We start from the raw sequence: 14442 nt of genomic DNA, 5'->3' as shown, positions 1-14442 counted from the left end.
AGGTTAAGGACTTAAGGTCATTCTTTTGAAATGCTTTTTTTCCTGTTTATAAATCAAGTTATTATATTTTTTTTAATTCAAAATAAGCAAAAACTCAGGTTGAATTTTTTATATTTATTATGTCAAATTCTCTAATAATATATAAACATGTATCTTTTCTTTTTTTTTATGTCGATTTATAATTAAATGTTAATACTTTAAAAATACAACATATGATTATAAGTGATTGAAAAACTTGACATAATAAATAGCAAATATTTACATCATGGTGCAAGATCACAATTATCATGTTTTCATTAAAAAAAATAATATATTCTTACATCCTTTGATCCAAAGGCTCAATACAACACTCGTGGCTCGGAAGAATCATTGCGTCCTCCTGTTCCTTGTACAGCCCAAGTTCAAATCCTCACATAAATATGAACTATACAAACACAGGATCGTTTTAATTGTATGCCTATCTTGCCAGTCCCTAAATTCATAGATCAAAATTTAGACTTCTTCATGATCAAGTACCTGACAATAAAAGATAATCATCATTCTACCGATCATCAGGTAAATAAATATATTTTTCGCTTTTTATACATATAATTATATATAACGTTAAAATTTTAAATAACTAACCCAAAAGCATTGGATCATTGTACTGAAATTTCAGAAGAAATGCAGACTTTTGAGTCTGCTCCGCCGCTGATAACACTGTCACTTCTCCACCAATCAGCACATAGCACCTAAGTCAAATAAACAATGATTTTATCAAGAATACCTTTGACTCATTTCGGAGCGAAAGAAAGAAAATATAGTGATATCTGTATACCTTGTCACTATGTGATTCAATGATAGAAAGTGGCCACTGCCAGGAGAAAAGAGAAATATTAAGAGGTTAAGGTATGTGCACAAGAGCTAACGACAAAACTAAAAAATCACAGCAAAATGATGGCACATTACCGCGGTTCTCAAATCCCATAACATAACTTTTCCATCATAAGATGCAGAAAGTAAATGAAACCAAGAACTATCATGCCATTTGCAGGCTGAAATCCAAGAAGTATGAGAAGCAAACTGAAAAACTGGAGCAGAAGTGCCTACGGAAGAAGAAAAATTGTCAATTGAGGTATTAACACATTCACTTGATGATTAAGTTAAACAAAGATTGGACTCATTTAATAGACCTGGCTTACGAGGATCCCAAATCCTAAGAACAGGATCAGAACCACCAGCAGCTATCATAGCAGATCCTTCTCCACCAACATCAAGACAATTGAGAGCCTTGCCGCAGAACTACAGTTGGAGGACATGTAGTGATTTAAAAAATTATAAATCGAATATTAATATCATGTTGTTTTGAGACATTGTCAAGATAGGAAGTACAGAGAAGAAATTATTAGCGTGCCTGGAATGGTTCCACAGCCAAGAAAAAAGGAAGACAATTAAATAAATGGAATGAGCTTGGAAGATAATTCAGCAAGAAAATCATGAAGTTTGGTATAAAGACAAGCGTCAAACGTCACAAGTTGGCATGCTTACTATATTGAACGAGTCTTTCCCAGTCTCAACGTCCCATTCCCTGGCGGAATGATCCCAGGATGCAGAATAGATTATGTCTCGCTGTGGCCAAACCACAGAAGAAACATGCTGTGTGTGGCCTACAAGGGTAGATACAGACTCCCCCTAAAATGCAAGAGTATTACGAGCAACAAATTGATCAAGTGACAAATAAAAGTTCAAAATTATACAATAAATGAGAAACAATATTCAAGAGAAGGAAATACAGTTATATACTCTACAAGATTTCTTGAGTTCACATATCTCACAAGTATAATGTCAAAAAAATAAAATTTTAGCATTAAAGAAAGTGAAGTCATTTAATTCTTTTGATAATAGCTTTACAAACATCCGCCCCACCAAGCCCTAACTCCCCCCCCCCCCAAAAAAAAAAGCATGAAAGTTTCGAGTACAAAATCAACCCCGTGATATAAAGTCACTAGGAATTGTACTTTTTCTTTCTATATTTTACTATCTAAAAAAACTAACAGGAACTATAAGTTCCTTTCCACAGTTATTATTAACCAGCGACATACTGACCTCTAACTGTGACTCCTCAACTTGATCTTTCACTTTCCTCTTCTTAATAGACACATCACCTTCTGCGTCAAAGTCAGTTTGCCACAGCTTGATGGTAGAATCCCAAGAACCAGAACAAATCTAAATATACGTGAAAACAGAAGCAACAAGACTAACATCAGAAATCTAAACTTTACATCTTAAAGTTATCTTGAAATTCGAAGAGAAAGAAGGAAAATTAAGAAATATAGAGAAGAACCATTTCTCCAGAAGTTTGTGCGGCAACACTCTTCACAGTATCTTTATGACCACTCAAGATTTTGAAGGCACTAATCTTCCTAGGATGCTCAATGGCCTTATCTAGATTGAGCTTTTGAACAAAGTTAAAAACATAACATAGTCAGATAAATACTCAACATAAAAATTTGCATATTTCTAAACTTTTTTCTACTAACCTTCCATAGCCTTACTGTTCGATCATTTGAAGCAGTTGCTAAGGTACAAGTTCCTGCACCTAAATACGGTACATATATTGATAAATGGGAGCAATATAAAAATAATATTAGAAATTATGATATGGAACATTAGGACTTCACAATAATAATAGAAAGACAAACACCCCCACAAGCAACAAGCTTTCCCTACTATCAACATAGAAACATTCATTCCACAGCTTCAGATATATGTGATTACATTGTCAATTTAAAAATTACAAATCAGATGTAGATTAAAAACGAGAAATTTGAACAGTTGCTATGGATTAATCATTTAGCAGGACCAGACAACTCGCACCAAATTAGGGATTGAACAACACTGATATTTGCTAACTTCAAGTGCTTTATCCTTTTCACTTTCTCTTCCTTTGTTTTCTCCTCCTTAGGAAGCAGTTTTAATCCTCGTCCTTGTAATTCTTTCTTTCTATTAAAATTCTTTCATTACTAGAATATTAGCACCTTTCAACTTAAAAAAGGGAAACAATGCTAACAGAGGTAAGAGATATTAGTATGCATGTTAGAGTAAAAAAATAACTCGTCTTTGTTACCTTTGTGATTGATGATGCTAACAGAAGTGATTGCATCAGTGTGCCCCTCCAATATATGTGTACATAATCCAGCACCTTCCCATACCCTTAGAAAAAAATTTGCATAATAACATTAAAAAAATTCTGCAAACACGTAAGAGATATAACATAAAATCTCAAAAAAGCCATTAAATGACTAGTTGTAAGATAACAAACAAATTATCGAAAATCGTTACCTCCCTAAACCATCATAACATCCCGTCAAAAAGAACCTGCAGCAACAATAGCATAACTGTTAAACTCCTTAGCAAAGACAGCCTGATCCAAAATTGATATACTTGCTAGACTAGACCAAGGAATTTGGTATTTTATCCAATGCACAATATCAACTGCCCAAAAAAGCTGGCTCTACACGTACTGCCATGCATTCTACCAAAAGCAACACATGTAATGGACCATCCAATAGAAGGATAAGGCCATGTCCTATGATCATCCCCATAAATCATAAGTGAAACCTCACACAATTGGTCGTCTAATGATGATCAGATGATGAATCTACATGATATATATATATATATATATATATATATATAATATAAGAAATTACTATACTTTGTCAATTATCAATGTTAACAAAACTGAATATGATCATGCCAACATTGTAAATTTCAAATTAAATGAGGCTAACCAACTTATCCGTGGAAGCTTAATCCAACTAGACTAGCTCAGCCAAATCTCCATTAACCGATATTTGTATAGTTAACAGAAACCCAAAGTCGACCGTTACACAGTTAATCATGACGACTGCATGCAATTCAATATTACATGCCACCTAGTTTAACGTTTGCAAGCTTACCGAGAAGAAGAACCATCAATTGCGCTAACCCAGTCATCATGTAAAGAAGGGTCTTCCTCCTTACGTGGGGCCACTACTTTTGTGTATTCAATTTCCAATATCTTTTCCTGCATTTCATCATTTACAAACATTAGATATGACTCCAAAATAATGGGCAATAGAATCATAGATACCAAAAATGTCAGGTAAAGAATCTTTCAGCAAAGACCATTTCATTGTGCTGCAATTCTTTTCTTTTATAGAAGGAGTAAAAGAAAATATAAAAGAAGAGAATAGTTAACTGGAGAATCTGAAAGACTTCAGTTGACCACAGTCCACTAGTTCTAATCATAGCTTCAGTTATTAAACAACAAATCCCTCTATACAACTCTTCCATTAACCAAAGGCAAAACAGAAAATCAGCAAATGTAGGATAATGAGATACTTACCACTGAAATTCCCTTGACGACCAAAAACTCCTCGAGTGACATCCGAACCAACTCGCCATCGATCAAAATGTCAAAAGGTTCCGGTTTATAATCAGGATCACCTGCCCATAATTGACAGTTACGTCAAAAAGTTACCCGGAAACACGAGAGGGTAAAATTTAAATATGCAGGGGAAAGACGCAAACTTAAAAGTAACGAAGTCTCCTTCAAACTAGACCAGGGCAACAATTTTTCATTGAGAAAAACAGAATGTAAAACGGCCAAAACATCAATTTAATAATTGCACTGGAAGTTTGAGTGGACAAGGAATGCAGATAGTGAGATACCAGCGGCTTCAAGAAGACTATTGATGACGGAGGAGAGACCAAATCTAGTCAGGTTGGCGGGGATGGAAATGACACTGCTTGAGACCTTGAGAGGCGGTTTTAACTTAGTAACGAACCGCACCTGGATCTTCCTCGACGTTCCTTCAGCTTCTTCACCCATGTCAACGTCCATCCCGTAACCTCGACGGAGATGGAAGTAGAACAGACGACCAGCAAGTAAAGGCCACCAAATTCGAGATAGCAAAGAGGTTTATCGCCGTTTGATAGGAGAGAGTAGGGTTTATGGAGCCGACTGCCGGCTTGACCCGTAAACCACCCGACCAGAAATCATTTAAAATGAAATCTATACTCATGCAAATCTCTAGTTATACTTTAAAACAGAGAAAAAAAATTTGCATAATTTTTTTAAAAAGCATCATCTATCTAAAATTTAATATTAAATTTATAATTTTTAATAGTATTCTTTGTTTTAAGTTATTAAAAGCATTGAAAAATGATGTTATAATGCATATATAATTTCAGTTTGATTTAATATTTAACTTGTGATCCTGAAAAGTATGATTATTGTTGATGCATTTTTTCTTGATTTACTTAAAATACCATGAATTATCCCTACCGGAGGGGAAAAAGGGCAAAAGACTATGTAGTTCATATGCACTCTTTCAGGCCACATATATATACCCCCCCCAAAAAAAAAGAACCCTAGAGCCTAGAGGCAAGGAAAAATCCCAAAAAATATTTTTTAAATTTCAAAATCATAAATTATGAATTGCTATAAAAATATATTGTTATTTGTTTTTTCAATTGTAATCAATTACTATTAAAGTTTTAATATAGTAAACATTTAGAATTTCAAAATCCAATATGTATTTTTTTGAGATTTTTTAGAAGCAATTAATAGGGCTAATAGTCCATCTGAGATTAGAAAATTTGTTGCATCTTGTTGTGTGTATTCAAGTACATAAAATGCTTGCAGATTTTCTGAAGCATATGTGCAAATTTATATATCAAAGAAATGCCCCAAGAAAGATGAATATATGAACATATAACTTCATAAAATTTGACATCTTCATGCCTCAAGAGGAAAACAAAAAACAAAAAAAATCACATTAAACACTTTTTCCCATGTTTTTCTGCTATAACATAGCCAAAAATATCTGATTCCAGGTATCTGGAACTCCAGGCAAACACCAATGTATGCAATCTGCGTTTCGTGGGTCTTTTTTTTGCTCATCAGTAAGCAATTTGCCACCAGTTTCTGTGTAAACTGAGGAGTGACCATCAATTCTATACTCTGATATTTGTGTTATATTGATCACATTTACTGGAACTTTCATCTTCTTCACCACTTTGGCCACCACGCTCATCATTTTCTTGTTGGAACCACTTCCCCAGTACTTCTTCTTCCTCACTGGCCTTGTTTCATTGAAACATTTCACCCCATCTTTGTTTCCCCAGTCTGCGCTTCTGAAACATCCATCAAACAATGGCTCATTTGTATTGTTATTGCATGGTTTTGTTGCCTGTGTTTGGTTCACTTCTATCTAGCCCTCTATGTATTTGAAAACAACCTTCTATGTATTTGAAAACAAACTGCTATAAGGGTTATTTGTAAGTGAGGATGGTTTTGGACATTTGAAGTATCCAAATCACAGCTGTTGAAGAAAGATTTTGTTATTTGAGGGGGATCATCCTCTAGAGTGCAGTTCAGCTAAAAATAAAATGTAGAGAAACAGACGCACAAAGATAATTTCCATTTACGAGGGATCCTTATTGAGAAAAATGGCAAGGGGGCCCTTTTCATCTCTCCCTTCACTTTAGGCAAAATGCACTGCAACCGGTTTGAAAGAGAATTGCTTTGGTTGTTTGTAAAAGCATGGTTTTGGTTAAAACATCAAAATCAAAGTAGTTGAATAAAGATTTTTATCTTAAAAAAAAATGTGCGAAAGAGACTGAATTTCCTAAACTGCGCTACATTTAAAGTATTAAAAAAAAGATAAATATAAAAAGGCAAGTCTTACTTCTGTGATACCTATTATTTAAAGTGGGACTAACATTTTTCTGTCTATTTTTTCTTTATCTCAATCGGCATGCACTTTTAGTAGAGAGAAAGCAAAACGCACACACATTGTGTGAAGTATTCGAGAACAAACTATTGTAAATATTATAGATGAGAGGACTTAGACTCGACCAAAGTAGTCAAATCAAAGTTGTTGAAGAAAGATTTTCTTATTTAAGGGAAGACTTACTCATTTGGATCTTAAAGCGTACTTCACCTAAAACATAGAGAGTTAGACACAAAATAGTGAACTTCACATATATGAAATCTACATTGCCAAAAACAGGGCTTCCTCTTTCGTATTTAACTCTCTTCATTTCAAACAAAATCCAATTCAATGATTAAGAAAATGGCTTTAATTGTTTGTTACTCGATGGTTTTGGTTAAAGTCTCCAAAATCAAAATTGTTGAATAAAAATTATTACATTACAGAGCATAAAGATGATGTATTTCCTATAGTGCGCTTCACCTAAACTATGAAGGGAGATAGATATAAAAAAAGTAGGCTTTACTTTTATGACATCTCATTACCAGAAGTATGGCCCGCCTACTTATGTTTATCTCTCTCTTTACTTTGAGGCAAATGCAACATACACTTTAGCAGATCCAAGTTAGAGAGATTACCTAGTATGCGTAGGAGATATGGTTGTAAAGAAAACCCGGGTTTTATTTGGATTGATATTTGAGTCAACCCAGTTGGCCCATGTCTTCAAACCTAACTTGTAAGCAACTGGTGTATCGAATTCTTCACTCCCTTCTTCGCCATTTGAAAATGAACCCCATCTGCAATTACACCATTCCCAACTTTCACCACACTGTAACAAACTCTCCATCAAAACTCGTCATAATTAAACAGCAAAACTCAACAACACATTCTCCTAAACAAGTGATATCCATGCATATACTGATCCAAATTATTCCAGAGATGACAATTCTAGTCTGATATGAGATCACAGTAGCCTTAAATTGTGTTCTGCCAGCTTCCGAATGAGTAAGTATTGAGCAGGGAGAGAACTTACAGTGCTTGAACCCTGAGACCAGTCATCCACCATATGTATGTATTGAAAACAAGTATATCCACTCCAGTCCAGTTCTTGGCACGTTCAGAGATTTCATCCACTTTTATTATCCTCTCCTTTGGATTAGTTTTTATATGTATATCAGTGTTGGATTCCACAAGGAATGGCGCCCAATAGAACTCTATTGTTGCATTATAATCCTACACATCACAAAATATTATATCATTCTGGGTTTTCCAGATGAGTAGCTTCATTTCACGTTCATACCATCATTAAGTTGTATATTTCAAAACTGACATGATTCAAAATCACAAATCTCTGCGTTCTTTATACTAAACCAAGCAAAAAATCCTTTTTAATTATGTACCTTGGCTTTGAAGACTGAATGAATACGCGCTCCTTTCATAGACTTTCGCTTTTCAGGTATGACCCACTCAACCAAGCACACAAAAGATTCCCACTGATTTCTCTGCAATGAGTCCCCTATAAACATCAGCCTCTTCCCTCTAATTTTCTTCAGTGCCAGGTATGGATCAAACCTACCATATATTGTCATTATAAATGTGAATCATATCAGTTCAAACAACATAGGGCCAATTATCACGAAAAGTGAAGCAAATTCTTACTTAGGCAAGGTACAATCTTCTGGCTGCCACTCCCAGTGGCGATAATCAGAGTCTTCCCTTCCATTCTTTACACAAGAAAACTGTCTATCTACATATGGACAGCTTCTGTCTGTGTACACAGGCTTTATGGAACGGTTAAACACCCATTTTCCATTGGCAACATTGCACTCCTCTGGATCAAAGTCGAACCTGTCATCGACCAGCGAGCCAATTCTTCCTTCTTCCTCTGTTTTCTTATCACCTGCTCATCAACAACAATATCAGAAACTGTCACATCAGAACCCAATAGCTCAGTTGGGGGGGGGGGAAGAGAGGAGGAAAAGTTCCATGAAGCAAACTTACTGGATTTTAGTTTGTTATTCCTCCTAGGACAGAATTTGAACTTGAAGAAGGAGGATGAAGAGGAAGGGAGAAAGCTGAGTCTCTCCGCAAAGAGAACAAGAAAGAAGAAAAGAACACAAATTGAAGTGATAATGACGGGGAGAGGCAGCTTGACTCTGGGAGGCTTCATTATGGCTGAAGGAAACATGGGGTTTGAGGGAATGAAACAAGCCTAAAGGTGTCGGAGACAGAGAAGAAGAAGAAGAAGAGGTGCACAGCACAACAGAATGATGAAGACATTGAAGAGGAGTTTAGAGAGGAAGTGTTATATGGGGTTTTGAGTAGAAGTGAAGTTAAAGCATAGTATGCTTTGGTTATGAATAAAAAGTGGTTATAGCATAGTGGAGGTTAAGGATTAAGTTACAAGGCTTACATCCACAACAAGTAGACCCCAATTGAATATAACGAGGTATTCTTCTAAATTTGCACAAGTTAAATTTTTGTTTCTTCCAAGTAATTTAAGGCTGCATTTTCCGCTTCCGTTGATGAATTTATAATTTTGCAGAATTTTTTAGGCTTCTTTGAAAAAAAATTGAATCTGACTTTCTAACCATGATGATTTGTTGCTTTCTTACCCATTGGCTGTGAAGGTGTATTAGTTGAAGGCATGACATCCCTTGCTGTCTCTTGTGAGTTCAAGCATAATGGCAAACCAGATCTGTTTATTGTTCACAGCAAAACGGACAGTTGTTTGTCAAGATCATAAATAGTACTCCCTCCGTTCCTTATTATAAGAGACATTTGATGCTTATGGCATGTTCCCATATATAAGAGACACTTAAAAATTGTCTCTATTTTTTTGTATTGATTTCCTATTTTATCCCTATTTATTTGTCTCCAACTCATACTATCTCTCCCCCCACTTCTCTTTCTTTTAATAATTTAATTGTTCTCTCTCATACTCTCTCTCCTTATTAATGGGGCATTGTTGGAAAAAACATTATATTTTTTACACATTAATTGTCCTCAACTAATTTTAACTGTTTTTTTGATCACGTAATTTGGTTATTTGTCTCTTATAATAAGAAACGGGGAGTAGTTTTTTCCATGCTGTCATCTCTCTCTCTCTCTCTCTCTAGCCTTTGGCATGTGTTCTTGGTGAACTTTGAGAAAAGGTATCTGCTTGCAGTAGGTTTAGTTTTTTGTATATGTTTGGTGAACTTTGAAAAATGGTATCTATCTGTAGTAGGTGTCTTCTTCCAACATATATTTATTTGGGTGCGAAAACTATAAACTGGGGATTTGATTTTGTGACTTGAGCTTAATTTCTCGTGGGGTGAAATTTAGTGTTATTTTTGTTTTTTCATTTGGTAAATTAATGTTTAAGGAAGTTGTCTGTATGCAAACAAGATTTGACCAATTCAAATGCCTTGCTACCCAAGGACACTTCATGATATTCATATACTTACCGGGAATCCAATCAATTCGATTTGAATCCCTTCAAAAGATCATAATTAAGCAAGTTTTTAATGTAAATCATATAAAGTAGATTAAGTGACTATGATTAAAAGTTTAAATTTAAATTTTTTTTAAGCTTGTAGTTGAGGCTTTACTTTTACTATATTTTCTAAAATTAAAAAATTGATAGAGAAAACTTAAATTTTAAATAATTTTACATTTTCAATTTCAATTCCAGCTGATTCTAATGTTATGGATTATAAATAATTGTCAAATTTGATTTCCTCTGTGTATCATGTGCTTAGATTGTATTATGATCTAAAACGTTAGATAAGAATTTTCACTCAATGATTTACTTTTCAATTAAGTCAAGATTAAAACTTAACTAAGATGGGAAAAATTGATAGGCGAATGTCTAGTGAAGAAGTAGCAATGCGGCAATATGCACTGACCTTAACGCATTCATGTGTGAAATTTTTAACACTGAAAGGTACCTTAGTCACACATATTTAAATCTTGATAAGGACATAACAACTCTAAATAGGTACAATTAATTGTTGTTAAATAATTTGACCATATAACCAAAAATTCATCTTAGTTGGCCATGTCCTAAACGGCCAAAAAAAAAGTTGGCCATGTCCTAGAATCACTTGCAACAACCAAAGTATGATCTCAAATTATTGCCAATAAAGATCCTAAGTTTGACACAATATGAAAACGCAGCCATAAATATTACTCCTCCGGTCATTGATATAAAACCTATTTAACTAATTTAATTAAATTAGAAAGTCAGGCAAGCTGGTTAATTATAAAAAATATGACATGTTTTTTTTCTAAAATACTATAATCATCTTTTTTAATATCCTCTCTCCTTCACTTACTTGATTATGGTTAAGGGAATATCATAGGAGTAATTTAAAAAAATTGATAAATATATAAATAGATCTTATATTTAGGATCGAAATTAATTGAAATTATGTCATATATTAAAGACTGAAGGAGTAATAATCATCAAGCAATATCAAATTCCCAGGATGATTGCAACAATAATGTACTTGATTGATTATTTGTCCTGTTGCTTGAATAATGGATTTAACCTAATGCCATTACATCAATTTGCTATTTCTAGTTGTGGGTTACAAATTAGTTCCCTCTTTAAGTTCCTTTGCTTTCACTTCTGTCCAATCATAAGTAAATTAAGGGTAATAGTATGATGAGTTTCCTTTTTCGTTTTGATTCTTAAATCACCTTCTTTCAAACTGATTGCCAAGAGATAGTTGCGATCCTTTTCTTGCCTTCAGGAAAAATATAAAAAAAATTAATAAAAATAATAGTTTGAAATTCTAGATCTAAATTTTCTCGTGTATTGAGTCTATAACACACTTCAGATTTAGATTTGGTGGAAGTGCATTATGAATGCCCATTTCTTCTTCTTTTTTTTTTTATAATAATCTTAATTAGCACATCACACCCATGATTTCTTATTTTGCACCTCTCTTATTTAATGATTAAAGAGTAAGTGCATCTGGTGTACCAAATCCAGTTTTGTCCATCGATACCTTCACCCCTCAATTTTAATTAGAGTGAAGTAGAATACTAGTTGAGATTGTAAAATCTATTAAAATAATACCACTTCAACATGCTTTTAATATAAAAGTTAGTTGAGACTGGATTTGATCATAAATATAAAATATCAATTTACTTTATCTTCCATCTTTTTTTCAAAATATCCCTATTAATTGTAAGAAGTTTCCACTAAGAGATAATTTTAATTATCTAATAGACATGATTGAAATGATAGTTTAGGGAGATAAACATACATTTGTGACAAATATCCAATTTAATTAACTTTTTTAATATTATTAAATTAGCTATATAGCTTTTATACAAGGGTCGGAGATTATATTACTCCTTCAATCCTTAATATAGGATATAGTTGTTAAGTTAACATTAATTCTAAACATAAGACCTATTTCTTATATTTATTAATTTTTTCTAAATTATCCTGTGGGTACTCGCTCAACCATAATTAAGTAAGTGAGGGAGGAAAGATATTAAGAAAGATGATTATGGTGTTTTAAGAAAAACATGTCATATTTTTTATAATTAACTAACTTACCTAACTTTCTTAATCTAATTAAATAAGTTAAATAGGTTTTATATTAAGGATTGGATGAGTAATTTGTGATATCTTTTTATTACTCATTACTCGTCATACAACGAAGTTATAGTTAATGGCATGTGCATGATTTTGTTTAATTGTATAGGAAAAATTAAGGAATGATGTGGCAGATTTAACTTCTACTTTGAGCAAATTCATGGATATATATATATATATATATGTATTTTTTTTATAAGCATGAGTATCCTTCTATCAGAAATAATATTGTTCAATGTATTGTCAGTTACTAAGGTCTGTTTAGAACAGTTTATAAGTATCTTTTCAATAATATTTTACGGAATACGAGGCAAATATAAGAGAAATTTTGTCTCGACTTACGTAAAACGTGTTTATAGTAAATTTTTTGAACCCTCTCAAATAGGCCCCAAATGTGAATATCTTTTCCTGCAGAAATTTAAACTTTAATTCATTACGTTGTAAAGTCTAACTCCTTTCACTAGACTCAACCGATGTAAGTCAATTTATGAAAATAGTTTTGTTAATTAGAATTTTAAATATTAAAAGAACTCTTGAATCCATTTGTAGGGTCAAGGAGCAGATTGGGTTGACAATGGAATTAACTTCCCAACAAACCATTAGGCACCAAATTTATATGCAGATCTCTCTCATTCACAACATTCCCATTCCAGACTTGCATGCCAACTTGTCAGATTCTTTTCCCCGTTTAGTTTCGTCTTCTCCCCAAAATGCCCCTACTTTGTCATTCTATTCACTTCCCAAACCACATCCCCTGTTTCAAATTTCTTCATTATTTACGCGCCTCGGGCATGGTAGGTAGATTTAGCCATCAAGAAATTCGCTGAGAGTCGAGACGACGAAGTCCGTGGCTGCACCGCCGAAGCCGGAAATAGGTCGTCGGATTCCGTTTACGATAAGAACCATGAGTTTCAGTTCATTGGCAAATCGCGATCGCGTAGCGTAGCAGCAAAGCCTAAATGCTTACAGGAAACCTGCTACGGAACTCCGTGATTTCATCAAGGTAAGACTAATTCAGCTTCTAGTTTCTTAATGAGGTACGAATACAGGCCTATAGTGGATAGGTAAGATTGAGGGATTGGAAATAGAGTTTTCAATCAAAATGCAGTTAAAAGAATAATCACAGAAAATGGCCTCAATGACGCAGATAAAAGAGCTTTTATGTAGAGACTTCAAAGAATAATCACGTAGTCAGTTTTCTGAAGGATTAACGAGTTATATATATATACACGGGCATGTTTGAAACACTTTATAAGCATGATTTATGAAACACGAGACAAGTATGTGAGAGAAATTTTGTTTCGGCTTATATAAAACGTATTTATAAGGAATTTTTTCCGAGACAAGTATGTGAAAGAAATTTTATCTCAGCTGACATAAAACGTGTTGATAAGGGATTTTTACGGCAATCATGCCCATGGAGACCTAAAGAGTAATCATGTAGTCAGTTATCTGCGAATTATACTCAGGCCTCAAACAATGAACTCCTTACACACATTGCCGCAATATAATTAAGGGGGTGTGGATGAAAACTAAACTATAATTTTAAAAGTATTTTTACGGTTTACGAAGTAATATATAGAGAGTTTGTATCGTTTTACGAAAAAGTCCTTCTGAGAAGCACTTTTCAAAGTTGTCAAATACCCCTAAAAGAGGATCCAACTCAAAATTTCCCACCTGTCACTGTCACAATTAGTATTCCCACTTCTTTTCAAAACAGAAAGAAACCTGTTTTATTTTGGAGCCTCTTCTATTTATTTTTCAATAAACCTCAAAAACTCAATATGGGTTTAGACCGAATCTATCAAGTTATGAACTTAACTGAATCCAGCAGTATATCAAATAAACCAGTGCATCAAAGTAGGTAAAGGTGGGCAAAAAAAAAAAAATAATTGGGTTCACTCTGTGTTTTGCTTGTTCGTTTGTGGCCAACCTGTTTTTGCTTGTTCACCGTAGAGAGCTTGGATGATAGCTACTGGGAAGTTGGAATCTCCATCATGTACAATACCCTTGAACCCCACAAAGCAATGCTTCGAAGTTCGAAGTATTGATTCGAAAAATGAAAAAAAAAAAAGCATATAAATTAAAATTGAATTAAATAATGCT

The 14442-nt window shown here is 33.8% G+C and overlaps 2 protein-coding genes across 3 annotated transcripts; both read right to left on the bottom strand.

Moving 5' to 3' along the window:
* Nucleotides 1–268: 268 nt before the first annotated feature.
* Nucleotides 269–4936, bottom strand: LOC114722596 (ribosome biogenesis protein WDR12 homolog). 2 transcript variants are annotated; one of them, XM_028908675.1, is made up of 14 exons: nucleotides 4696–4936; nucleotides 4370–4470; nucleotides 3942–4048; nucleotides 3322–3357; nucleotides 3107–3192; nucleotides 2520–2578; nucleotides 2324–2434; nucleotides 2086–2205; nucleotides 1528–1671; nucleotides 1173–1281; nucleotides 949–1085; nucleotides 818–853; nucleotides 625–731; nucleotides 269–516 (listed from the first exon to the last, which is right to left on the bottom strand). In XM_028908675.1, the coding sequence occupies exons 1-13, from the start codon at nucleotides 4865–4867 to the stop codon at nucleotides 639–641; spliced, it is 1311 nt and encodes a 436-aa protein (XP_028764508.1). In that variant the 5' UTR covers nucleotides 4868–4936; the 3' UTR covers nucleotides 269–516; nucleotides 625–638. The 2 variants fall into 2 exon arrangements, with proteins under 2 accessions (XP_028764508.1, XP_028764509.1); XM_028908676.1 differs by having other exon boundaries at nucleotides 269–472.
* An 880-nt stretch (nucleotides 4937–5816) lies between these two features.
* On the bottom strand, nucleotides 5817–8928 carry LOC114722603 (protein trichome birefringence-like 3). The gene is made up of 6 exons (XM_028908683.1): nucleotides 8742–8928; nucleotides 8400–8640; nucleotides 8141–8312; nucleotides 7774–7973; nucleotides 7379–7537; nucleotides 5817–6162 (listed from the first exon to the last, which is right to left on the bottom strand). The coding sequence occupies exons 1-6, from the start codon at nucleotides 8926–8928 to the stop codon at nucleotides 5832–5834; spliced, it is 1290 nt and encodes a 429-aa protein (XP_028764516.1). The 3' UTR covers nucleotides 5817–5831.
* Between the last annotated feature and the right edge of the window lie 5514 nt (nucleotides 8929–14442).

The sequence above is a fragment of the Neltuma alba genome, unplaced genomic scaffold (assembly GCF_004799145.2).
Source record: "Neltuma alba isolate B1F8T4 unplaced genomic scaffold, ASM479914v2 tig00012097_pilon, whole genome shotgun sequence".
NCBI lineage: Eukaryota > Viridiplantae > Streptophyta > Magnoliopsida > Fabales > Fabaceae > Neltuma > Neltuma alba.
Note: the sequence above shows the minus strand (reverse complement) of the source record. Positions and strands in the feature narration are given on the sequence as shown.

What these genes read in the sequence shown, in the direction of transcription:
- LOC114722596 (XM_028908675.1), bottom strand. Translation starts at nt 4,867, where the DNA reads ATGGACGTTGACATGGGTGAAGAAGCTGAAGGAACGTCGAGGAAGATC. An exon ending in TCGTCAAGGGAATTTCAGTG is followed by an intron (nt 4,049 to 4,369) that starts GTAAGTATCTCA and finishes GATGAAATGCAG; the next exon opens with GAAAAGATATTGGAAATTGA. An exon ending in TTGGGATCCTCGTAAGCCAG is followed by an intron (nt 1,086 to 1,172) that starts GTCTATTAAATG and finishes CTTCTTCCGTAG; the next exon opens with GCACTTCTGCTCCAGTTTTT.
- LOC114722603 (XM_028908683.1), bottom strand. Translation starts at nt 8,928, where the DNA reads ATGTTTCCTTCAGCCATAATGAAGCCTCCCAGAGTCAAGCTGCCTCTC. An exon ending in GAATAACAAACTAAAATCCA is followed by an intron (nt 8,641 to 8,741) that starts GTAAGTTTGCTT and finishes GTTGATGAGCAG; the next exon opens with GTGATAAGAAAACAGAGGAA. An exon ending in GGTCTCAGGGTTCAAGCACT is followed by an intron (nt 7,538 to 7,773) that starts GTAAGTTCTCTC and finishes GTGTAATTGCAG; the next exon opens with ATGGGGTTCATTTTCAAATG.